At 34.6% G+C, this 25,584-nt stretch overlaps 1 protein-coding gene across 1 annotated transcript; it reads right to left on the bottom strand.

Annotated features, from left to right (window-relative positions):
- Nucleotides 1–25,358, bottom strand: LOC142355219 (uncharacterized). Its single transcript, XM_075407446.1, has 3 exons — nt 24,888–25,358; nt 3,594–3,732; nt 1–1,262 (listed from the first exon to the last, which is right to left on the bottom strand). The coding sequence occupies exons 1-3, from the start codon at nt 25,335–25,337 to the stop codon at nt 118–120; spliced, it is 1,734 nt and encodes a 577-aa protein (XP_075263561.1). The 5' UTR covers nt 25,338–25,358; the 3' UTR covers nt 1–117.
- Nucleotides 25,359–25,584: the final 226 nt, after the last annotated feature.

Genomic DNA, 25,584 nt, shown 5'->3' with positions numbered 1-25,584 from the left:
ACTCTGAAAAAAATGTGATAATAATATTGAGAAAGGAATTGAGTTAGTGAAATATTAGCATCTTTCATACTACCATTTACAAAAAAATTACAGATTAAAGACTCATGGATAGAGTTTTTACAAAGTTTCTGAAAGTTTTCTGCCAGCGATTACAAAAGTTAAAACAAAGCAAAACGTTAGAGTTTGTGTCGGAGTAAGATTTTCAGTAAAACTTTTGAGGCCGTCAGGAGCAGAAGCGATAATACATCCAGTTGAAACAGTAGAGTCAGACCCAGAATTGGTAGTAGCAGAGCCGTCTGATGTGGTAGAGCTAAGTCCGAGAACAGCGGTGGTACAAGGAACTGGAAAATCGGTAGTGAAAGGTCCAGGTGCTGGCGTAGTAACAGATCCCGTCGAAGAGCTGCTACCAGATCCAAGGATATCAGTAATACCCGATCCAGCAGATGCAACGTTAGTGACAGTAACTGAAGCACCGGGCACAGAGCCAGGAGTAGTTGCTGGTCCAGGAGCTGGGTTAGTTTCTGGTCCGGAAGCAGGGGTAGTTGCTAGTCCAGGAGCCGGGTTAGTTTCTGGTCCGGAAGCTGGGGTGATTGCTGGTCCAGGGGACGGGTTAGTTTCTGGTCCGGAAGCAGCGGTAGCTACTGGTCCAGGAGCCGGGTTAGTTGCTGGTTCGGAAGCAGGGGTAGTTGCTGGTCCAGGATCGGAGGTAGTTACTGGCCCAGGAGCCGGGTTAGTTGCTGGTTCGGAAGCAGGGGTAGCTGCTGGTCCAGGATCGGGGGTAGTTACTGGCCCAGGAGCCGGGTTAGTTGCTCGTCGCGAAGCAGGGGTGGTTACAGGCCCAGGAGCCGGGTTAGTTGCTGGTTCGGAAGCAGGGGTAGTTGCGGGTCCAGGATCGGGGGTAGTTACTGGTCCAGGAGCCGGGTTAGTTGCTCGTCGCGAAGCAGGGGTAGTTACTGGTCCAGGAGCCGGGTTAGTTGCTGGTTCGGAAGCAGGGGTAGTTGCCGGTCCAGGAGCCGGGTTAGTTGCTGGTCCAGTAGCCGGGTTAGTTGCTCGTCCCGAAGCAGGGGTAGTTACTGGTCCAGGAGCCGGGTTAGTTACTGGTCCAGGGCCAAGGGTAGTTGAAGGTGCAGCGGTTGTAGAGGTAAAATTAGTCCAGTTGTCAGGGTCATACGTGACGATAGCGAAAGCATCGTTGGAGTACTGTTTCAATTCAATCACGTACACTACTGCTGTGCTTGGTGAGTGGATGGTGAAATTGACCGCTGAAATAATTATTCTCGAGATTTGAGGCAGAAATGTTCATATTGCTTATTTATATTTGTTGGCATCGCTGGCTAGAATTGCTCAGATCATGCATGAAGAGTAAAAAAATGTAGTCCTTGAAAGAAAAACACGTGTAGAGCAACTTTCGTATTCAGCCGTTCAAATGTCGTGCCTAGCTTTGTTCGATTTCGATGAAAGAATCAATCTAATTTTTGGAGAACTTAAGAAATTGCAGTTGCAATTTCTTGCCTTTTTGTCCAATGGGCGGTTAAAATGATGTAAAAAGGAAGCTGCAATGAGAGGAATTGTTTATAAGCACTCTCATTATGGTCCCACATTCAAATAATACCCTCTTCCCTTTCACAACAAAATTGTTTAAATTTTGGGAGGTCAATGGACGTCGAGGGTGTTTTGTTAGTGGTTAAGCTGTACGGGAGAATGTCAGAGGTAAGGTGTTAAATAATGTAATATCTATATAGCCGTAATTCGCAAGCTTTTGTGAACTTTGTCAGAGGTAAGGTGTTAAATAATGTAATATCTATATAGCCGTAATTCGCAAGCTTTTGTGAATTTTGCCATCCCCAGTTGAGAACTGCGATCTAAGAGTAGGCTTCTATGAATAGATTGAATAGAATGATATAGAATCTATTATAGATTGATTATATTCGCTAAAGCTGAACAACTATAGTCCGCGTCTACAAAGTTCTCGGAACTGATTATACTTCTGAAGGCATCCTTGCCACACAAGCCCCTAAAATTTGGGATGACAATGCAGCTATTAATAATTATCTATATCAGAACACATGAAAAAAATGATCTTCTTAGCTTGATCTTAAATTTTTCATTCAATACAATTTTAACTTCAAAAAATCGGCACCTTTCCACGGCGCAGTTTATGTAGTGACCCATTAAAAAATCATTCAAACATGCTCATGAATTTTTAGATTGGCTTTTAACTCATGAACTTTAAATGGTTTTTAACAAAAAAAAACAATTGAAAGTTACAATTAACTGCCATGATTTATGGCCTATTATTTATGGTTCAATTTCTTTAACCAATTGCCATAGGAATTTACGGTTCAAACATTAAAACCGAGATAGTGTCTGAAAATAATTATGATGCACAACGTCATCGTTGGGACCAAACACTGTTTTTGGGAAAAACAAACAGGGCAAGAACTCTGGGATCAATTTATCTTGGTATGAGCAAAGACTGATAACACCGGTGCAAAAACCGGTAAATTCGAACTTTACAGTTCACAATAAATTTTGAACCCATTGTTAAGGTTGCCTTCTCTACTTCGTAATTATATTACGATCTATTTGTAACAATCGTTCTGCAAACTGAATTTTATACACAATTCCTGAATTCAAGTTGTTCATTAATAAGATTCTATATAGTCAAAAGGAATAATCACTCGATGGAGTCAAGGGAGTTATTAAAATTCTAGATCTGATGAATAAACTCCTGCTTAATAACCATTTCGACCAGCTCGAAAAACAAACGTAAGGGCGAAAAAAGTTTAGAAAAACGATATCGGGCCCAATGTGCCAAGCACATTTTAGACGCTGGCATGCGGTTCTAGTAGATAGGGTCCTTTGTTAATTCTGACTCTAATATTCTGACCCCAATTGATTACAAGTGACGGGAATTATCATATTAATACTTTTTAAAATAATTGAAGCGACTTTAGAAGAACTGAGACTAGCAATAGCAATCGAAATATGGAATCTTTTCCAATTTTAACTTGCAACCCTTAAACCCACGAGACATCTCCTCATTTAGTTTATGGCACCTCCTATGTAACCGGGGATTGCATAACTTAATTTTGGCGATAACAGAAAAGTACATGTTACCCTCTATAACTTATAGCCTCAGCTAATAATTTTGATGTCATCGTTCAAACTGTTTTGGTCAGTTGTCACTAGCTCAAAATCATCTGCATAACCAAATGCTTCACATTTCAAGGATCAACCGGGGAGGTCCTTAACATAGATTATAAAAAGAGCTCCTCACCAACTTAATGCTTGCTCTCCAGGCTTTACCTTGATATTTTGTTTTCGAGGACAAAAATGGGTCAGACGAAAAAATTTTCAAGCAAAAAATTGTATAAAAAACGAGCACACGACTAATACAACTGCTTCAAACTTCGTTCGGGAGCAGCTAATAATTTAGAACTAAAATCCTTGCCACTCGGAAAATCTGGAAAGCACTCGATCGAGAACGTCCATGTGTCGGGGGCTTTAAATGCATCCAGTTAAAAGAAATTAGGGTCCAATGTATGTATACCTAGACAAGGCTGAACACTGAAATTGAAATAAAAAATTACCGTTATTGGCTGCGTTGATTCCTGCAATAAACGCATCCCCGTCTGAATTTTGAGCGTAGTTCAATTCTCCATAGACAAAAATAGAAACACATCTTTCCTGATTTGTGCCCCAATAAGTATCATCACAGGCCAAGATAAGCTAAAATTAACAATTTTATAGTCAGGAAAATGCCCTCTGCAAATTATCTAAAATTTAGCAAATATACGATCAAGGCAAAATTGCCAAAACTTAAAAATTGTTAGCATGTGCGGCCCATATGAGAATATGGGGGGCTTTGCTTATGTATGAACTGTTCGGCCAGAGATTGTAAAGATATAGTTAGACATAGTCATAGGTCACGTGACATGAAGTTTCTTAGATGAGGCAACGAGGCATTCGATGAGAATCGCTCAACCAGTCTTGGGTTAGAGGTCATACAAAAAAAATTCAAATTCCAAGTTCTCGCCGGAAAAATATTTCTCAGTCTAGCGTAGTACGGTTTCATTTTCGTAAGTACGCCTTGTACAGGCCCTTGCAAAAATTTGCAAGATTGAGTGAAAAACTTGTGATCTTTGCATTTGCACATAAGCTCTAAGGAGAAAGCCCTAATAGGGCTTTTCAAAATTAGGATCTTTTCCGTTTGTGCCCCCTCAGCTTAGTGGGCGCATATTATTTGCACCCCTCAGATGCACGTGCAATAATTTTTACACAATGACTTAATATATAATGCCACGTGCTCTGTAACTGCAGGGAGCATAACGTACTGCGGACAAAAACGGAGAAGATCCCAATATTAATATTCAAAATCAAAAACTCAAGACTCCAATAATCAAGAATTAGGGTATATATGTTTGGCACTACTTAAATGCACACTATTGACCTTTAACAGGTAAATTTTCATAAAACTTAAAGTTCCATACGTGAGTTCAGAAGTCATTATTTTGAGTGAGGTAAGTAATTGAAAAAGTAAATTCCAAGAAGTCAGGGTAAGACAAAACAAAAATCTGTTAGACGAAGTAAAAAAACTTAGCAGGACAAGTCCTGACGTACAATTCAAAAAATTTTCATTGAGTAAACAAAAAAACGAGACCTAGAACGGACTATGAGTGAATTAGAAAAACAATTTCTAAAAAAAATCATGAAAAATTTTTTTTAAAAAAAGAAAATCGATGTCAAAAAGCCACAAGTGAACTAAAAACCAATAGCGAGAAATTAGAGGCCCAGAACGAACTATGAATGGATTGGAAAAATTATTTAGAAAAAAATCCGATCCAAAAATATTGAAAAAACAGAAAAAATCAAAGTGAAATTGCAGCATGTGAACAAAAAACCACTAACGAGAAAGCGAATTTTTGTCCAAACACCGTTTTCTCACTCTGCTTTAAACATAGAGCAAAAAATTTCAAGTCACAAAACTCTCGCTTTTTCGCTCCACTTCCTGTTTCGGCGTGACCAAAATCAATACTCCAATTTAACTTCAGAAATCATGAAAATGTGTGAACAGATCTTAAACAAAAACATAGCCGGATGATTTCCGGAAACGACTCGAAGTTGCAATCAACTTAAATGCCATTCAGCTACACATCAGACAAAACGTGCCTTCACTAAATTAGGATTTTCTTGAAACAAAACCATAAAACAAAAAAAGTAAATAAAAATCAAATCTATTAAAATATTATAAACAATCTGATCAAATTTTGTCATCAATCGAGACCCCGAAAAAACTATCTCTGTCAAAATTACTTCATCAACACAACCAGTACCTACTGAAACCACATATGAGAAGTTTTAAAAATAATTGATGCCAAATCATGAAAAAAAAGCTCTTACAAACAACTTTGACAAAAAAACAGGAAAAAGTTAACACAATTTTAACTTTACAAAAAAACATAAATCCAAAGAAGAATTCTTTTCAGCCAACAGGAAATCCAGATTATTGCAAAACAATAGGCAAGTCACGGTAGGCTAAGAAATTTATCTAAAGAAGGGAAAACAACGAAAAACTGCAAAAAATTTAAAAAAAAATAGTTCCAACTTTCGCCATTTTTCGTCATATTTCTCAACAAAAAATTGCTTCAAATCCACAAAACTGCGACTATTTGTTAACTTAAATTGCTCAAGTAATAGGAGTCTTTTCAATACCCATTTGAGGCAGTAAAACAAAACAAACGTCAAAAATTGCAAAAATTAGCCCAAAAATCAGTAAAATACATGAAAAACCTCCAAATTAGCATAAAAATCACATAAATTTTCAAAAACCTTCAAACCACTACCAACACCAGCCTAAAATTGAAACAAAATCATAACCAAACCTCATAACCACAAAAAATGGAAAAAAACCGCTTTAAAACGCCGCATGTGAACAAAAAATCTCACTCGCTAACAGAATTTTTTTCACACCTCAATTTCTCCCTCTCTAGAAAACAGCAATATGAACAAAAAACCAATCTCTTTTCGCTCCATGCTTCATTTTGTTCAGCAACAAAATCGCTCCAAGTTTTTTCACAAGTTTCATTTCCCGCTTCAAAATTCACTCCAATAAAATTGATTAAATAAGGACTTCTCCAATACTCCTCTTCGAGTCGTAAAAATACAGCGCCCCAATAGAATTCAAATTCTTTGAATTGTTTGAAGTGTAAAAAAGACAGCGCCCCAATACAATTCAAATTCTTTGAATTGTAAAAAAAAATTCAGGAGCGCTATAAAAGCCGCCTGGAATTGAGGACGCGGCTATTAATAAATCATTCTAAAAAAACATAGCAGGACAAGTCCTGACGTACAATTCAAAAAATTTTCATTGAGTAAACAAAAAAACGAGACCTAGAACAGACTATGAGTGAATTAGAAAAACGATTTCTAAAAAAATCATGAAAAATTTTTTTAAAAAAAAGAAAATCGATGTCAAAAAGCCACAAGTGAACTAAAAACCAATAGCGAGAAATTAGAGGCCCAGAACGAACTATGAATGGATTGGAAAAATTATTTAGAAAAAAATCCGATCCAAAAATATTGAAAAAACAGAAAAAATCAAAGTGAAATTGCAGCATGTGAACAAAAAACCACTAACGAGAAAGCGAATTTTTGTTCAAACACCGTTTTCTCACTCTGCTTTAAACATAGAGCGAAAAATTTCAAGCCACAAAACTCTCGCTTTTTCGCTCCACTTCCTGTTTCGGCGTGACCAAAATCAATACTCCAATTTAACTTCGGAAATCATGAAAATGTGTGAACAGATCTTAAACAAAAACATAGCCGGATGATTTCCGGAAACGACTCGAAGTTGCAATCCACTTAAATGCCATTCAGCTACACATCAGACAAAACGTGCCTTCACTAATTTAGGATATTCTTGAAACAAAACCATAAAACAAAAAAGTAAATAAAAATCAAATCTATTAAAATATTATAAAAAATCTGATCAAATTTTGTCATCAATCGAGACCCCGAAAAAACTATCTCTGTCAAAATTACTTCATCAAAACAACCAGTACCTACTAAAACCACATATGAGAAGTTTAAAAATAATTGATGCCAAATCATGAAAAAAAGCTCTTACAAACAACTTTGACAAAAAAACAGGAAAAAGTTAACACAATTTTAACTTTACAAAAAAACATAAATCCAAAGAAAAATTCTTTTCAGCCAACAGGAAATCCAGATTATTGCAAAACAATAGGCAAGTCACGGTAGGCTAAGAAATTTATCTAAAGAAGGGAAAACAACGAAAACCTGCAAAAAATTTTAAAAAAATAGTTCCAATTTTCGCCATTTTTCGTCATATTTCTCAACAAAAAATTGCTTCAAATCCACAAAACTGCGACTATTTGTTAACTTAAATTGCTCAAGTAATAGGAGTCTTTTCAATACCCATTTGAGGCAGTAAAACAAAACAAACGTCAAAAATCGCAAAAATTAGCCCAAAAATCAGTAAAATACATGAAAAACCTCCGAATTAGCAAAAAAATCACATAAATTTTCAGAAACCTTCAAACCACTACCAACACCAGCCTAAAATTGAAACAAAATCATAACCAAACCTCATAACCACAAAAAATGGAAAAAAACCGCTTTAAAATGCCGCATGTGAACAAAAAATTTCACTCGCTAACAGAATTTTTTTCACACCTCAATTTATCCCTCTCTAGAAAACAGCAACATGAACAAAAAACCACTCTCTTTTCGCTCCATGCTTCATTTTGTCCAGCAACAAAATCGCTCCAAATTTTTTCACGTGTTTCATTTCCCGCTTCAAAATTCACTCCAATAAAATTCATTAAAAAAGGACTTCTCCAATACTCCTCTTCGAGTCGTAAAAATACAGCGCCGCAATAGAATTCAAATTCTTTGAATTGTTTGAAGTGTAAAAAAGACAGCGCCCCAATACAATTCAAATTCTTTGAATTGTAAAAAAAATTCAGGAGCGCTATAAAAGCCGCCTGGAATTGAGGACGCGGCTATTAATAAATCATTCTAAAAAAACTTAGCAGGACAAGTCCTGACGTACAATTCTCAAAGAATTTTCATTGACTAAACAAAAAAAACGGGACCTAGAACGGACTATGAGTGAATTAGAAAAACGATTTCTAAAAAAATCATGAAAAATTTTTTTAAAAAAAAGAAAATCGATGTCAAAAAGCCACAAGTGAACTAAAAACCATTAGCGAGAAATGGAAGGCAGAGAACGAAATATGAATGGATTGGAAAAATTATTTAGAAAAAAATATTGAAAAAACAGAAAAAATCAAAGTGAAATTGCAGCATGTGAACAAAAAACCACTAACGAGAAAGCGAATTTTTGTTCCAACACCGTTTTCTCACTCTGCTTTAAACATAGAGCAAAAAGATTCACGCCACAAAACCACTCGCTTTTTCGCTCCACTTCCTGTTTCGGCGTGACCAAAATCAATACTCCAATTTAACTTCAGAAATCATGAAAATGTGTAAACAGATCTTAAACAAAAACATAGCCGGAAGATTTCCGGAAACGACTCGAAGTTGCAATCCACTTAAATGCCATTCAGCTACATATCAGACAAAACGTGCCTTCACTAATTTAGGATTTTCTTGAAACAAAACCATAAAACAAAAAAGTAAAAAAAATCAAATCTATTAAAATATTATAAAAAATCTGATCAAATTTTGTCATCAATCGAGACCCCGAAATAACTATCTCTGTCAAAATTACATCATCAACACAACCAGTACCTACTAAAACCACATATGAGAAGTTTTAAAAACAATTGATGCCAAATCATGAAAAAAAAGCTCTTACAAACAACTTAGACAAAAAACAGGAAAAGTTAACTCAATTTTAATTTTACAAAAAAACATAAATCCAAAGAAAAATTCTTTTCAGCCAACAGGAAATCCAGATTATTGCAAAACAATAGGCAAGTCACGATAGGATAAGAAATTTATCTAAAGAAGGGAAAAAACCGAAAAAAATGCAAAAAATTAATAAAAATAGTTCCAATTTTTGTCACTTTTTGTCATATTTTTCAACAAAAAATTGCTTCATATCCACAAAACTGCAACTAGTTGTTAACAAAAATTGCTCAAGTAATAGGAGTCTTTTCCATACCCATTTGAGGCAGTAAAACAAAACAAACGTCAAAAATCGCAAAAAATAGCCCAAAAATCAGTAACATACATGAAAAACCTCCGAATTAGCATAAAAATCACATAAATTTTCAGAAACCTTCAAACCACTACCAACACCAGCCTAAAATTGAAACAAAAACATAACCAAACCTCATAACCACAAAAAATGGAAAAAAAAAGCTTTAAAATGCCGCATGTGAACAAAAAATTTCACTCTCTAACAGAATTTTTTTCACACCTCAATTTATCCCTCTCTAGAAAACAGCAACATGAACAAAAAACCACTCTCTTTTCGCTCCATGCTTCATTTTGTCCAGCAACAAAATCGCTCCAAATTTTTTCACGTGTTTCATTTCCCGCTTCAAAATTCACTCCAATAAAATTCATTAAAAAAGGACTTCTCCAATACTCCTCTTCGAGTCGTAAAAATACAGCGCCGCAATAGAATTCAAATTCTTTGAATTGTTTGAAGTGTAAAAAAGACAGCGCCCCAATACAATTCAAATTCTTTGAATTGTAAAAAAAATTCAGGAGCGCTATAAAAGCCGCCTGGAATTGAGGACGCGGCTATTAATAAATCATTCTAAAAAAACATAGCAGGACAACTCCTGACGTACAATTCAAAGAATTTTCATTGACTAAACAAAAAAACGAGACCTAGAACGGACTATGAGTGAATTAGAAAAACGATTTCTAAAAAAATCATGAAAAATTTAAAGAAAAACAGAAAATCGATGTCAAAATGCCGCAAGTGAACTAAAAACCATTAGCGAGAAATGGAAGGCAGAGAACGAACTATGAATGGATTGGAAAAATTATTTAGAAAAAAATATTGAAAAAACAGAAAAAATCAAAGTGAAATTGCAGCATGTGAACAACAAAACCACTAACGAGAAAGCGAATTTTTGTTCCAACACCGTTTTCTCACTCTGCTTTAAACATAGAGCAAAAAAATTCACGCCATAAAACCACTCGCTTTTTCGCTCCACTTCCTGTTTCGGCGTGACCAAAATCAATACTCCAATTTAACTTCAGAAATCATGAAAATGTGTAAACAGATCTTAAACAAAAACATAGCCGGAAGATTTCCGGAAACGACTCGAAGTTGCAATCCACTTAAATGCCATTCAGCTACATATCAGACAAAACGTGCCTTCACTAATTTAGGATTTTCTTGAAACAAAACCATAAAACAAAAAAGTAAAAAAAAATCAAATCTATTAAAATATTATAAAAAATCTGATCAAATTTTGTCATCAATCGAGACCCCGAAATAACTATCTCTGTCAAAATTACATCATCAACACAACCAGTACCTACTAAAACCACATATGAGAAGTTTTAAAAACAATTGATGCCAAATAATGAAAAAAAGCTCTTACAAACAACTTAGACAAAAAACAGGAAAAAGTTAACTCAATTTTAATTTTACAAAAAAACATAAATCCAAAGAAAAATTCTTTTAAGCCAACAGGAAATCCAGATTATTGCAAAACAATAGGCAAGTCACGATAGGATAAGAAATTTATCTAAAGAAGGGAAAAAACCAAAAAAAAAATGCAAAAAATTAATAAAAATAGTTCCAATTTTCGCCACTTTTTGTCATATTTTTCAACAAAAAAATGCTTCATATCCACAAAACTGCAACTATTTGTTAACAAAAATTGCTCAAGTAATAGGAGTCTTTTCAATACCCATTTGAGGCAGTAAAACAAAACAAACGTCAAAAATCGCAAAAATTAGACCAAAAATCAGTAAAATACATGAAAAACCTCAGAATTAGCATAAAAATCACATAAATTTTCAGAAACCTTCAAACCACTACCAACACCAGCCTAAAATTGAAACAAAAACATAACCAAACCTCATAACCACAAAAAATGGAAAAAACGCTTTAAAATGCCGCATGTGAACAAAAAATTTCACTCGCTAACAGAATTTTTTTCACACCTCAATTTATCCCTCTCTAGAAAACAGCAAAATGAACAAAAAACCACTCTCTTTTCGCTCCATGCTTCATTTTGTTCAGCAACAAAATCGCTCCAAATTTTTTCACGTGTTTCATTTCCCGCTTCAGAATTCACTATAATAAAATTGATTAAAAAAGGACTTCTCCAATACTCCTCTTCGAGTCGTAAAAATACAGCGCCCCAATAGAATTCAAATTCTTTGAATTGTTTGAAGTGTAAAAAAGACAGCGCCCCAATACAATTCAAATTCTTTGAATTGTAAAAAAAATTTCAGGAGCGCTATAAAAGCCGCCTGGAATTGAGGACGCGGCCATTAATAAATCATTCTAAAAAACATAGCAGGACAAGTCCTGACGTACAATTCAAAGAATTTTCATTGACTAAACAAAAAAACGAGACCTAGAACGGACTATGAGTGAATTAGAAAAACGATTTCTAAAAAACATAAAAAATTTTTTAAAAAAACAGAAAATCGATGTCAAAATGCCGCAAGTGAACTTAAAACCAATAGCGAGAAATGGAAGGCCCAGAATGAGCTATGAACGGATTGGGAAAACCATTTAGAAAAAAAATCCGATCCAAAAAATCGAAAAAACAGAAAAAACCAAAGTGAAATTGCCGCATGCGAACAAAAAAACCACTAGCTCGAAAGCGAATTTTCGTTCTTTCGTTCCAACACAGTTTTCTCACTCTGCTTTGAACATAGAGCAAAAAAATTCATGCCACAAAACCACTCGCTTTTTCGCTCCACATCCTGTTTCGACGTGACCAAAATCAATACTCCAATTTAACTTCAGAAATCATGAAATTGTCTGAACAGATCTTAAACAAAAACATAGCCGGAACATTTCCGGAAACGATTCGAAGTTGCAATTCACTTAAATGCCATTCAGCTACACATCAGACAAAACGTGCCTTCACTAATTTAGGATTTTTTTGAAACAAGACCATAAAACAAAAAAGTAAAAAAAATCAAATCTATTAAAATATTATAAAAAATCTGATTAAATTTTGTCATCAATCGAGACCCCGAAATAACTGTCTCTGTCAAAATTACTTCATCAACACACGCAGTACCTACTAAAATCACATATGAGAAGTTTTAAAAATAATTGATGCCAAATCATGAAAAAAAGCAATTACAAACAACTTTGACAAAAAAAAACAGGATAAAGTTAACACATTTTTAATTTTACAAAAAAAAAATCCAAAGAAAAACTCTTTTCAGGCAACAGGAAATCCAGATTATTGCAAAACAATAGATTAGTCACGATAGGCTAAGAAATTTATCTAAAGAAGGGAAAAAAACGAAAAACTTCAAAAAATTAATAAAAATACTTCCAATTTTCGCCACTTTTTGTCATATTTTTCCACAAAAAACTGCTTCATATCCACAAAACTGCAACTAGTTGTTAACAAAAATTGCTCAAGTATTAGGAGTCTTTTCCATACCCATTTGAGGCAGTAAAACAAAACAAACGTCAAAAATTGCAAAAATTAGCCCAAAAATCAGTAAAATACATGAAAAACCTCCGAATTAGCATAAAAATCTTATAAATTTCCAGAAACCTTCAAACCACTACCAACACCAGCCTAAAATTGAAACAAAATCATAACCAAACCTCTTAACCACAAAAAATTTCACTCGCTTACAGAATTTTTTTTGACACCTCAAATTATCCCTCTCTATAAAACAGCAATATGAACAAAAAAACTACTCTCTTTTCGCTCCACGCTTCATTTTGTTCAGCAACAAAATCGCTCCAAATATTTTCACGTGTTTCATTTCCCGCTTCAGAAATCGTTCCAGTAAAATTGATTAAAAAAGGACTTCTCCAATACTCCTCTTCGAGTCGTAAAAACACAGCGCCCCAATAGAATTCAAATTCTTTGAATTGTTTGAAGTGTAAAAAAGACAGCGCCCCAATACAATTCAAATTCTTTGAATTGTAAAAAAAAATTCAGGAGCGCTATAAAAACCGCCTGGAATTGAGGACGCGGCTATTAATAAATCATTCTAAAAAAACATAGCTGGACAAGTCCTGACGTACAATTCAAAGAATTTTCATTGACTAAACAAAAAAACGAGACCTAGAACGGACTATGAGTGAATTAGAAAAACGATTTCTAAAAAAAATATAAAAAAGTAAAAAAAAACAGAAAATCGATGTCAAAATGCCGCAAGTGAACTAAAAACCAATAGCGAGAAACGGAATGGAAGGCCCAGAATGAGCTATGAATGGATTGGGAAAACCATTTAGAAAAAAATCCGATCCAAAAAATCGAAAAAACTGAAAAAATCAAAGTGAAATTGCCGCATACGAACAAAAAAACCACTAGCTCGAAAGCGAATTTTCGTTCTTTCGTTCCAACACAGTTTTCTCACTCTGCTTTGAACATAGAGCAAAAAAATTCATGCCACAAAAACACTCGCTTTTTCGCTCCACATCCTGTTTCGACGTGACCAAAATCAATACTCCAATTTAACTTCAGAAATCATGAAATTGTCTGAACAGATCTTAAATAAAAACATAGCCGGAACATTTCCGGAAACGATTCGAAGTTGCAATTCACTTAAATGCCATTCAGCTACACATCAGACAAAACGTGCCTTCACTAATTTAGGATTTTTTTGAAACAAAACCATAAAACAAAAAAGTAAAAAAAAAATCAAATCTATTAAAATATTATAAAAAATCTGATCAAATTTTGTCATCAATCGAGACCCCGAAATAACTGTCTCTGTCAAAATTACTTCATCAACACACGCAGTACCTACTAAAATCACATATGAGAAGTTTTAAAAATAATTGATGCCAAATCATGAAAAAAAGCTCTTACAAACAACTTTGACAAAAAAAAAACAAGATAAAGTTAACACATTTTTAATTTTACAAAAAAAAATCCAAAGAAAAACTCTTTTCAGGCAACAGGAAATCCAGATTATTGCAAAACAATAGATTAGTCACGATAGGCTAAGAAATTTATCTAAAGAAGGGAAAAAAACGAAAAACTTCAAAAAATTAATAAAAATAGTTCCAATTTTCGCCACTTTTTGTCATATTTTTCCACAAAAAACTGCTTCATATCCACAAAACTGCAACTAGTTGTTAACAAAAATTGCTCAAGTAATAGGAGTCTTTTCCATACCCATTTGAGGCAGTAAAACAAAACAAACGTCAAAAATCGCAAAAATTAGCCCAAAAATCAGTAAAATACATGAAAAACATCCGAATTAGCATACAAATCTTATAAATTTCCAGAAACCTTCAAACCACTACCAACACCAGCCTAAAATTGAAACAAAATCATAACCAAACCTCTTAACCACAAAAAATTTCACTCGCTTACAGAATTTTTTTTGACACCTCAAATTATCCCTCTCTATAAAACAGCAATATGAACAAAAAAACTACTCTCTTTTCGCTCCACGCTTCATTTTGTTCAGCAACAAAATCGCTCCAAATATTTTCACGTGTTTCATTTCCCGCTTCAGAAATCATTCCAATAAAATTGATTAAAAAAGGACTTCTCCAATACTCCTCTTCGAGTCGTAAAAACACAGCGCCCCAATAGAATTCAAATTCTTTGAATTGTTTGAAGTGTAAAAAAGACAGCGCCCCAATACAATTCAAATTCTTTGAATTGTAAAAAAAATTCAGGAGCGCTATAAAAACCGCCTGGAATTGAGGACGCGGCTATTAATAAATCATTCTAAAAAACATAGCTGGACAAGTCCTGACGTACAATTCAAAGAATTTTCATTGACTAAACAAAAAAACGAGACCTAGAACGGACTATGAGTGAATTAGAAAAACGATTTCTAAAAAAAATTATAAAAAATTAAAAAAAAAAAACAGAAAATCGATGTCAAAATGCCGCAAGTGAACTAAAAACCAATAGCGAGAAACGGAATGGAAGGCCCAGAATGAGCTATGAATGGATTGGGAAAACCATTTGGAAAAAAATCCGATCCAAAAAATCGAGAAAACAGAAAAAATCAAAGTGAAATTGCCGCATGCGAACAAAAAAACCACTAACGAGAAAGCGAAATTTTGTTCCAACACCGTTTTCTCACTCTGCTTTAAACTTAGAGCAAAACAGTTTCACGCCAAAAACCACTCGCTTTTTCGCTCCACTTCTTCCTCATTCGGCGTGATCAAAATCACTACTCCAATTTAACTTGAAAAATCATGAAATTGTGTGAACAGATCTTAAAAAAAAACATAGCCGGAAGATTTCCGGAAACGACTCGAAGTTTAAATCCATTTAAATGCCATTCAGCTACACATCAGACAAAACGTGCCTCCACTAATTTCGGATCTTCTTGAAACAAAACCATAAAACAAAAAAGTAAAAAAAATCAAATCTATTAAAATATTATAAAAAATCTGATCAAATTTTGTCATCAATCGAGACCCCGAAATAACTATCTCTGTCAAAATTACATCATCAACACAACCAGTACCTACTAAAACCACATATGAGAAGTTTTAAAAATAATTGATGCCAAATCATGAAAAAAAGCTCTTACAAACAACTTTGACATAAAAACAGGATAAAGATAACACATTTTTAATTTTACAAAAAAACATAAATCCAAAGAAAAATTCTTTTCAGGCAACAGGAAATCCAGATTACTGCAAAACAATAGGCAAGTCACGATAGGCTAAATTTATCCAAAGAAGGGAAAAAACGAAAAACAGCAAAAAATTAAGAAAAATAGTTCCAATTTTCGCCACTTTTGCCATATTTTTCCACAAAAAATTGCTTGATATCCACAAAACTGCAACTTTTTGTTAACAAAAATTGCTCAAGTAATAGGAGTCTTTTCAATACCCATTTGAGGCAGTAAAACAAAACAAACGTCAAAAATCGCAAAAATTAGCCCAAAAATCAGTAAAATACATGAAAAACCTCCGAATTAGCATAAAAATCTTATAAATTTCCTGAAACCTTCAAACCACTACCAACACCAGCCTAAAATTGAAGCAAAATCATAACCAAACCTCTTAACCACAAAAAATTTCACTCGCTTACAGAATTTTTTTTGACACCTCAAATTATCCCTCTCTATAAAACAGCAATATGAACAAAAAAACTACTCTCTTTTCGCTCCACGCTTCATTTTGTTCAGCAACAAAATCGCTCCAAATATTTTCACGTGTTTCATTTCCCGCTTCAGAATTCATTCCAATAAAATTGATTAAAAAAGGACTTCTCCAATACTCCTCTTCGAGTCGTAAAAACACAGCGCCCCAATAGAATTCAAATTCTTTGAATTGTTTGAAGTGTAAAAAAGACAGCGCCCCAATACAATTCAAATTCTTTGAATTGTAAAAAAAATTCAGGAGCGCTATAAAAGCCGCCTGGAATTGAGGACGCGGCTATTAATAAATCATTCTAAAAAAATAGCAGGACAAGTCCTGACCTACAATTCAAAGAATTTTCATTGACTAAACAAAAAAACGAGACCTAGAACAGACTATGAGTGAATTCGAAAAACGATTTCTAAAAAAATCATAAAAAATTTTTAAAAAAACAGAAAATCGATGTCAAAATGCCGCAAGTGAACTAAAAACCAATAGCGAGAAACGGAATGGAAGGCCCAGAATGAGCTATGAATGGATTGAGAAAACCATTTAGAAAAAAATCCGATCCAAAAAATCGAAAAAACAGAAAAAAATCAAAGTGAAATTGCAGCATGCGAACAAAAAAACCACTAACGAGAAAGCGAATTTTTGTTCCAACACCGTTTTCTCACTCTGCTTTAAACTTAGAGCAAAACAGTTTCACGCCAAAAAACCACTTGCTTTTTCGCTCCACTTCTTCCTGATTCGGCGTGATCAAAATCACTGCTCCAATTTAACTTGAAAAATCATGAAATTGTGTGAACAGATCTTAAAAAAAACATAGCCGGAAGATTTCCGGAAACGACTCGAAGTTGAAATCCACTTAAATGCCATTCAGCTACACATCAGACAAAACGTGCCTCCACTAATTTCGGATCTTCTTGAAACAAAACCATAAAACAAAAAAGTAAAAAAATCAAATCTAGTAAATTATGATAAAAAATCTGATCAAAATTTGTCATCAATCGAGACCCCGAAATAACTATCTCTGTCAAAATTACTTCATCAACACAACCAGTACCTACTAAAATCACATATGAGAAGTTTTAAAAATAATTGATGCCAAATCATGAAAAAAAGCTCTTACAAACAACTTTGACAAAAAACAGGATAAAGTTAACACATTTTTAATTTTACAAAAAAACATAAATCCAAAGAAAAATTCTTTTCAGGCAACAGGAAATCCAGATTACTGCAAAACAATAGGCAAGTCACGATAGGCTAAAAAATTTATCTAAAGAAGGGAACAAACGAAAAACTGCAAAAAATTAATAAAAATAGTTCCAATTTTCGCCACTTTTTGTCATATTTTTCCACAAAAAATTGCTTCATATCCACAAAACTGCAACCCAAAAATTGCTCAAGTAATAGGAGTCTTTTCAATACCCATTTGAGGCAGTAAAACAAAACAAACGTCAAAAATCGCAAAAATTAGCCCAAAAATCAGTAAAATACATGAAAAACCTCCGAATTAGCATAAAATCTTATAAATTTCCAGAAACCTTCAAACCACTACCAACACCAGCCTAAAATTGAAACAAAATCATAACCAAACCTCTTAACCACAAAAAATTTCACTCGCTTACAGAATTTTTTTTGACACCTCAAATTATCCCTCTCTATAAAACAGCAATATGAACAAAAAAACTACTCTCTTTTCGCTCCACGCTTCATTTTGTTCAGCAACAAAATCGCTCCAAATATTTTCACGTGTTTCATTTCCCGCTTCAGAATTCATTCCAATAAAATTGATTAAAAAAGGACTTCTCCAATACTCCTCTTCGAGTCGTAAAAACACAGCGCCCCAATAGAATTCAAATTCTTTGAATTGTTTGAAGTGTAAAAAAGACAGCGCCCCAATACAATTCAAATTCTTTGAATTGTAAAAAAAAATTCAGGAGCGCTATAAAAGCCGCCTGGAATTGAGGACGCGGCTATTAATAAATCATTCTAAAAAAACATAGCAGGACAAGTCCTGACGTACAATTCAAAGAATTTTCATTGACTAAACAAAAAAACGAGACCTAGAACGGACTATGAGTGAATTAGAAAAACGATTTCAAAAAAAAATCATAAAAAAATTTAAAAAAAAACAGAAAATCGATGTCAAAATGCCGCTAGTGAACTAAAAACCAATAGCGAGAAACGGAATGGAAGGCCCAGAATGAGCTATGAATGGATTGGGAAAACCATTTAGAAAAAAATCCGATCCAAAAAATCGAAAAAACAGAAAATCAAAGTTAAATTGCCGCATGCGAACAAAAAAACCACTAACGAGAAAGCGAATTTTTGTTCCAACACCGTTTTCTCACTCTGCTTTAAACTTAGAGCAAAACAGTTTCACGCCACAAAACCACTCGCTTTTTCGCTCCACTTCTTCCTGATTCGGCGTGATCAAAATCACTACTCCAATTTAACTTGAAAAATCATGAAATTGTGTGAACAGATCTTAAAAAAAACATAGCCGGAAGATTTCCGGAAACGACTCGAAGTTGAAATCCACTTAAATGCCATTCAGCTACACATCAGACAAAACGTGCCTCCACTAATTTCGGATCTTCTTGAAACAAAACCATAAAACAAAAAAGTAAAAAAAATCAAATCTATTAAAATATGATCAAAAGTCTGATCAAAATTTGTCATCAATCGAGACCCCGAAATAACTATCTCTGTCAAAATTACTTCATCAACACAACCAGTACCTACTAAAATCACATATGAGAAGTTTTAAAAATAATTGATGCCAAATCATGAAAAAAAGCTCTTACAAACAACTTTGACAAAAAAACAGGATAAAGTTAACACATTTTTAATTTTACAAAAAAACATAAATCCAAAGAAAAATTCTTTTCAGACAACAGGAAATCCAGATTACTGCAAAACAATAGGCAAGTCACGATAGGCTAAATTTATCCAAAGAAGGGAAAAAACGAAAAACAGCAAAAAATTAAGAAAAATAGTTCCAATTTTCGCCACTTTTGCCATATTTTTCCACAAAAAATTGCTTGATATCCACAAAACTGCAACCATTTGTTAACAAAAATTGCTCAAGTAATAGGAGTCTTTTCAATACCCATTTGAGGCAGTAAAACAAAACAAACGTCAAAAATCGCAAAAATTAGCCCAAAAATCAGTAAAATACATGAAAAACCTCCGAATTAGCATAAAAATCTTATAAATTTCCTGAAACCTTCAAACCACTACCAACACCAGCCTAAAATTGAAACAAAATCATAACCAAACCTCTTAACCACAAAAAATTTCACTCGCTTACAGAATTTTTTTTGACACCTCAAATTATCCCTCTCTATAAAACAGCAATATGAACAAAAAAACTACTCTCTTTTCGCTCCACGCTTCATTTTGTTCAGCAACAAAATCGCTCCAAATATTTTCACGTGTTTCATTTCCCGCTTCAGAATTCATTCCAATAAAATTGATTAAAAAAAGACTTCTCCAATACTCCTCTTCGAGTCGTAAAAACACAGCGCCCCAATAGAATTCAAATTCTTTGAATTGTTTGAAGTGTAAAAAAGACAGCGCCCCAATACAATTCAAATTCTTTGAATTGTAAAAAAAATTCAGGAGCGCTATAAAAGCCGCCTGGAATTGAGTACGCGGCTATTAATAAATCATTCTAAAAAAAAATAGCAGGACAAGTCCTGACCTACAATTCAAAGAATTTTCATTGACTAAACAAAAAAACGAGACCTAGAACAGACTATGAGTGAATTCGAAAAACGATTTCTAAAAAAATCATAAAAAATTTTAAAAAAAAAAACAGAAAATCGATGTCAAAATGCCGCAAGTGAACTAAAAACCAATAGCGAGAAACGGAATGGAAGGCCCAGAATGAGCTATGAATGGATTGAGAAAACCATTTAGAAAAAAATCCGATCCAAAAAATCGAAAAAACAGAAAAAAATCAAAGTGAAATTGCAGCATGCGAACAAAAAAACCACTAACGAGAAAGCGAATTTTTGTTCCAACACCGTTTTCTCACTCTGCTTTAAACTTAGAGCAAAACAGTTTCACGCCAAAAAACCACTTGCTTTTTCGCTCCACTTCTTCCTGATTCGGCGTGATCAAAATCACTGCTCCAATTTAACTTGAAAAATCATGAAATTGTGTGAACAGATCTTAAAAAAAAACATAGCCGGAAGATTTCCGGAAACGACTCGAAGTTGAAATCCACTTAAATGCCATTCAGCTACACATCAGACAAAACGTGCCTCCACTAATTTCGGATCTTCTTGAAACAAAACCATAAAACAAAAAAGTAAAAAAATCAAATCTAGTAAAATATGATCAAAAATCTGATCAAAATTTGTCATCAATCGAGACCCCGAAATAACTATCTCTGTCAAAATTACTTCATCAACACAACCAGTACCTACTAAAATCACATATGAGAAGTTTTAAAAATAATTGATGCCAAATCATGAAAAAAAGCTCTTACAAACAACTTTGACAAAAAAACAGGATAAAGTTAACACATTTTTAATTTTACAAAAAAACATAAATCCAAAGAAAAATTCTTTTCAGGCAACAGGAAATCCAGATTACTGCAAAACAATAGGCAAGTCACGATAGGCTAAAAAATTTATCTAAAGAAGGGAACAAACGAAAAACTGCAAAAAATTAATAAAAATAGTTCCAATTTTCGCCACTTTTTGTCATATTTTTCCACAAAAAATTGCTTCATATCCACAAAACTGCAACCCAAAAATTGCTCAAGTAATAGGAGTCTTTTCAATACCCATTTGAGGCAGTAAAACAAAACAAACGTCAAAAATCGCAAAAATTAGCCCAAAAATCAGTAAAATACATGAAAAACCTCCGAATTAGCATAAAATCTTATAAATTTCCAGAAACCTTCAAACCACTACCAACACCAGCCTAAAATTGAAACAAAATCATAACCAAACCTCTTAGCCACAAAAAAATTTCACTCGCTTACAGAATGTTTTTTGACACCTCAAAATATCCCTCTCTATAAAACAGCAATATGAACAAAAAAACTACTCTCTTTTCGCTCCACGCTTCATTTTGTTCAGCAACAAAATCGCTCCAAATATTTTCACGTGTTCATTCCCGCTTCAGATTCATTTCAATAAAATTGATTAAAAAAAGGACTTCTCCAACACTCTTCTTCGAGTTGTAAAAACACAGCGCCCAATAGAATTCAAATTCATTGAATTGTTTGAAGTGTAAAAAAGACAGCGCCCCAATACAATTCAAATTCTTTGAATTGTAAAAAAATTTCAGGAGCGCTATAAAAGCCGCCTGGAATTGAGGACGCGGCTATTAATAAATCATTCTAAAAAAACATAGCAGGACAACTCCTGACGTACAATTCAAAGAATTTTCATTGACTAAACAAAAAAAACGAGACCTAGAACGGACTATGAGTGAATTAGAAAAACAATTTCAAAAAAATCATAAAAAAAATTTAAAAAAAAAACAGAAAATCGATGTCAAAATGCCGCTAGTGAACTAAAAACCAATAGCCGAGAAACGGAATGGAAGGCCCAGAATGAGCTATGAATGGATTGGGAAAACCATTTAGAAAAAAATCCGATCCAAAAAATCGAAAAAACAGAAAATCAAAGTTAAATTGCCGCATGCGAACAAAAAAACCACTAACGAGAAAGCGAATTTTTGTTCCAACACCGTTTTCTCACTCTGCTTTAAACTTAGAGCAAACAGTTCACGCCACAAAACCACTCGCTTTTTCGCTCCACTTCTTCCTGATTCGGCGTGATCAAAATCACTACTCCAATTTAACTTGAAAAATCATGAAATTGTGTGAACAGATCTTAAAAAAAACATAGCCGGAAGATTTCCGGAAACGACTCGAAGTTGAAATCCACTTAAATGCCATTCAGCTACACATCAGACAAAACGTGCCTCCACTAATTTCGGATCTTCTTGAAAACAAAAACCATAAAACAAAAAAGTAAAAAAATCAAATCTATTAAAATATGATCAAAAATCTGATCAAAATTTGTCATCAATCGAGACCCCGAAATAACTATCTCTGTCAAAATTACTTCATCAACACAACCAGTACCTACTAAAATCACATATGAGAAGTTTTAAAAATAATTGATGCCAAATCATGGAAAAAAGCTCTTACAAACAACTTTGACAAAAAAACAGGATAAAGTTAACACATTTTTAATTTTACAAAAAAACATAAATCAAAGAAAAATTCTTTTCAGGCAACAGGAAATCCAGATTACTGCAAAACAATAGGCAAGTCACGATAGGCTAAGAAATTTATCTAAAGAAGGGAAAAAACGAAAAACTGAAAAAAAATTAATAAAAATAGTTCCAATTTTCGCCACTTTTTGTCATATTTTTCCACAAAAAATTGTTTTCATATCCACAAAACTGCAACTATTTGTTAACAGAAATTGCTCAAGTAATAGGAGTCTTTTCAAAATCCATTTGAGGCAGTAAAACAAAACAAACGTCAAAAATCGCAAAAATTAGCCCAAAAATCAGTAAAATACATGAAAAACCTCCGAATTAGCATAAAAATCTTATAAATTTCCAGAAACCTTCAAACCACTACCAACACCAACCTAAAATTGAAACAAGATCATAACCAAACCTCTTAACCACAAAAAAATGGAAAAAAAAACCGCTTTAAAATGCCGCACGTGAACAAAAAATTTTCACTCGCTTACAGAATTTTTTTTTCACACCTCAATTTATCCCTCTCTAGAAAACAGCAATATGAACAAAAAACCACTCTCTTTTCGCTCCACTCTTCATTTTGTTCAGCAACAAAATCGCTCCAAATTTTTTCACGTGTTTCATTTCCCGCTTCAGAATTCACTCCAATAAAATTGATTAAAAAAGGACTTCTCCAATACTCCTCTTCGAGTCGTAAAAACACAGCGCGCCAATACAATTCAAATTCTTTGAATTGTAAAAAAAAATTCAGGAGCGCTAAATTTGAGGACGCGGCTATTAATAAATCATTCTAAAAAATATGGCACTTGCGTCTGGGGTTGGAAATAAAATGCACCTACTAAGCTGGCAGCACAAACGGGAAAGATCCTACAGTTGCAGCATCTTGCCAGATAACTATTCATTTTATTAATTTACTGAGTTTTCACTTTCGTTTCTACGATTCCTCGTCAAGCTGACAAGAAAAAAAACAATAAAGGGCCGTGTACACCATCCGGCATCGATGGATGTAGGTCGAGAAATAGGGCATGATGAGTAGCACTTAGTAGCCGGATGCTGCACTCCAAGCTGTTCCCCTCCAGACAGTGTAAAGACGGCCCAGTCACAAAAATAAATAAACAAGTGGAGAGGAAAGCACCTATATATATATATATATATATATATATATATATATATATATATATAGCACACATAAGGAAATAGAATGGAAGGATTAAAATAAAAATGGAACATCAAGGAATAAGCAAATGAAAAAGGATAAGCAGCCAAACACTCAGTGCAGCCTTCCCTCCTCCACGACGGCGCTAATCGAAGTCTCACTGAGAACACGAGGCTTGAGGGCACGACATCCCCTCAAGCAGAGAACGCAGCTCCTCAGAAGTGCGAAGCTGATTTTCGTTCGGATGTAGCTTATAGTGTCGGCGTACGGCTCTCCGCGTTTTTCGCTGATCTTGAGGTTGTACTGGTTATTCCAGCAGAACTCAATCAGAAGAACTCGGTAGTAAGATTTAGTAAGACCACAAAATTAATAGTGAGCAAATTGAATATTACTGGAATAACTAGTACAGCAGATCGTAACCGACTAACATAGGGCAAAATGCTCTCAAACGACCGGCGAGATGTTGGCTTCGATAGTTGTGAGCTGGTGGCTTAGGGAAGCTGGTATTAGGAAGGGGGTGAGCGGAGTTGGTGGGGGACCGTTGGGAGGGAGGGTGGAGCGTTGAGGAGGGGGCGGGGGGGGGGAGGAAGCGTTGGGGGAGGGGGTAGGGTTTGGGGTGGGTTAGAATTGGGAGGGCTGAATGGAAAGGGCCGAGGACACAAATTGCTGCAAACTTTGAGCAATTAAAAATGACTCTTGACTAAAAAAAATTTCAAAGGAGCTAAAAGTTGAATGACAGTAGCGAGCATATGAATGATTTGAGCTATGTACTTTTTTGCTAGAGTACTCATGAACCTTGTACATGTTAAACTTGGAAATTCGTGTGTATGACATTTCAGAGGAGACATTATGGTGGTTAGGCACATATTATATCGGCCGCCAAAACTATAGCCCTCAGGGATGGTATACTTACGAAAATTCGGACCTAAACTACCTCTTAATTTTCACTTTTCGAAGACTTGTTAGGGTGGGTTTTTTATAGCTCTCAAGCTACGTTTGTAGTTAATTGCTGACAAAGGAAGTGAGGCTAGATTCTATATTGCTTCATCCTAAGCAGCCATTACCGAGGTCAACCACTCGATCGTCATTTTAGAGCAATTCATCTGTTGTTAGTGCCAATTATGTTCAAACTTTTTATTGCAATGAGAACAAAATACTGTTTCTCTAATCGCAATGCTTTAAGAAGGTTTAACAATATTTGGCGGAAACCGCTTGATCATTATTAAGTGATTGGGGGTATCTTAAGCATACCTGGAAACTGTTGGTGAGGGTGTAGTTGTTGACCAGATCTCCCACCTTGTACCAAGTTGACACAAAACCCCAGGAAGTTTCAAATCGGGTATCATTTATCACACTGTCAACTTCGGAATAGTCGGTAGAATTCAGTTCGCGATAGAAGAGGTTGTAGGCATTTGAATCATTCGAAATAATGTTCACGGCTTGGTTGTTTATAATCGCTGGCGCGATCACAACAGATTCGTTCAAATTGTAAAAGTCGGGGGGCTTTGCTGGACTGTCAGTGCCTCCAGGGTTGCAGGGTATCATGACAAAACCGTTAATGGATACCCAAAGGGTGTTCACAGATTGAGTTGAAACTTGAAAACTTTTGGTCAAGTTTAACTGGGCTGAAAATTCGGCAGCATCCAGGGCAATTTTGGTGTCCCCGTTTTCGGTTCCGAATGGAATTCCTTGTCCAGACATTGGGAGTGTGTTATCATCCAGCCGGCACAATTGGACATCCGGTTCTCCCAGTATCAATTTTCTAGGATCGCTCATGTCCAGTTCATAACGGAATGCTCCAGTTTTGTCAATGTTGGTTGTTGTTAGCAGATCAGTCATGTTTGACAGGCCCGAAGATGGCAATTCCCACCTGTTACCTGAAAACCATTTTCTTCATAGAGAAATAATAACAAGCAACCAGCACGATTTTTCATAGACTTATACACAG

Source organism: Convolutriloba macropyga, unplaced genomic scaffold (assembly GCF_964194025.1).
Source record: "Convolutriloba macropyga unplaced genomic scaffold, txConMacr16.3 SCAFFOLD_2904, whole genome shotgun sequence".
Classification (NCBI taxonomy): Eukaryota; Metazoa; Xenacoelomorpha; order Acoela; family Convolutidae; genus Convolutriloba; species Convolutriloba macropyga.
This window is presented reverse-complemented; position numbering and strand designations above follow the sequence as displayed.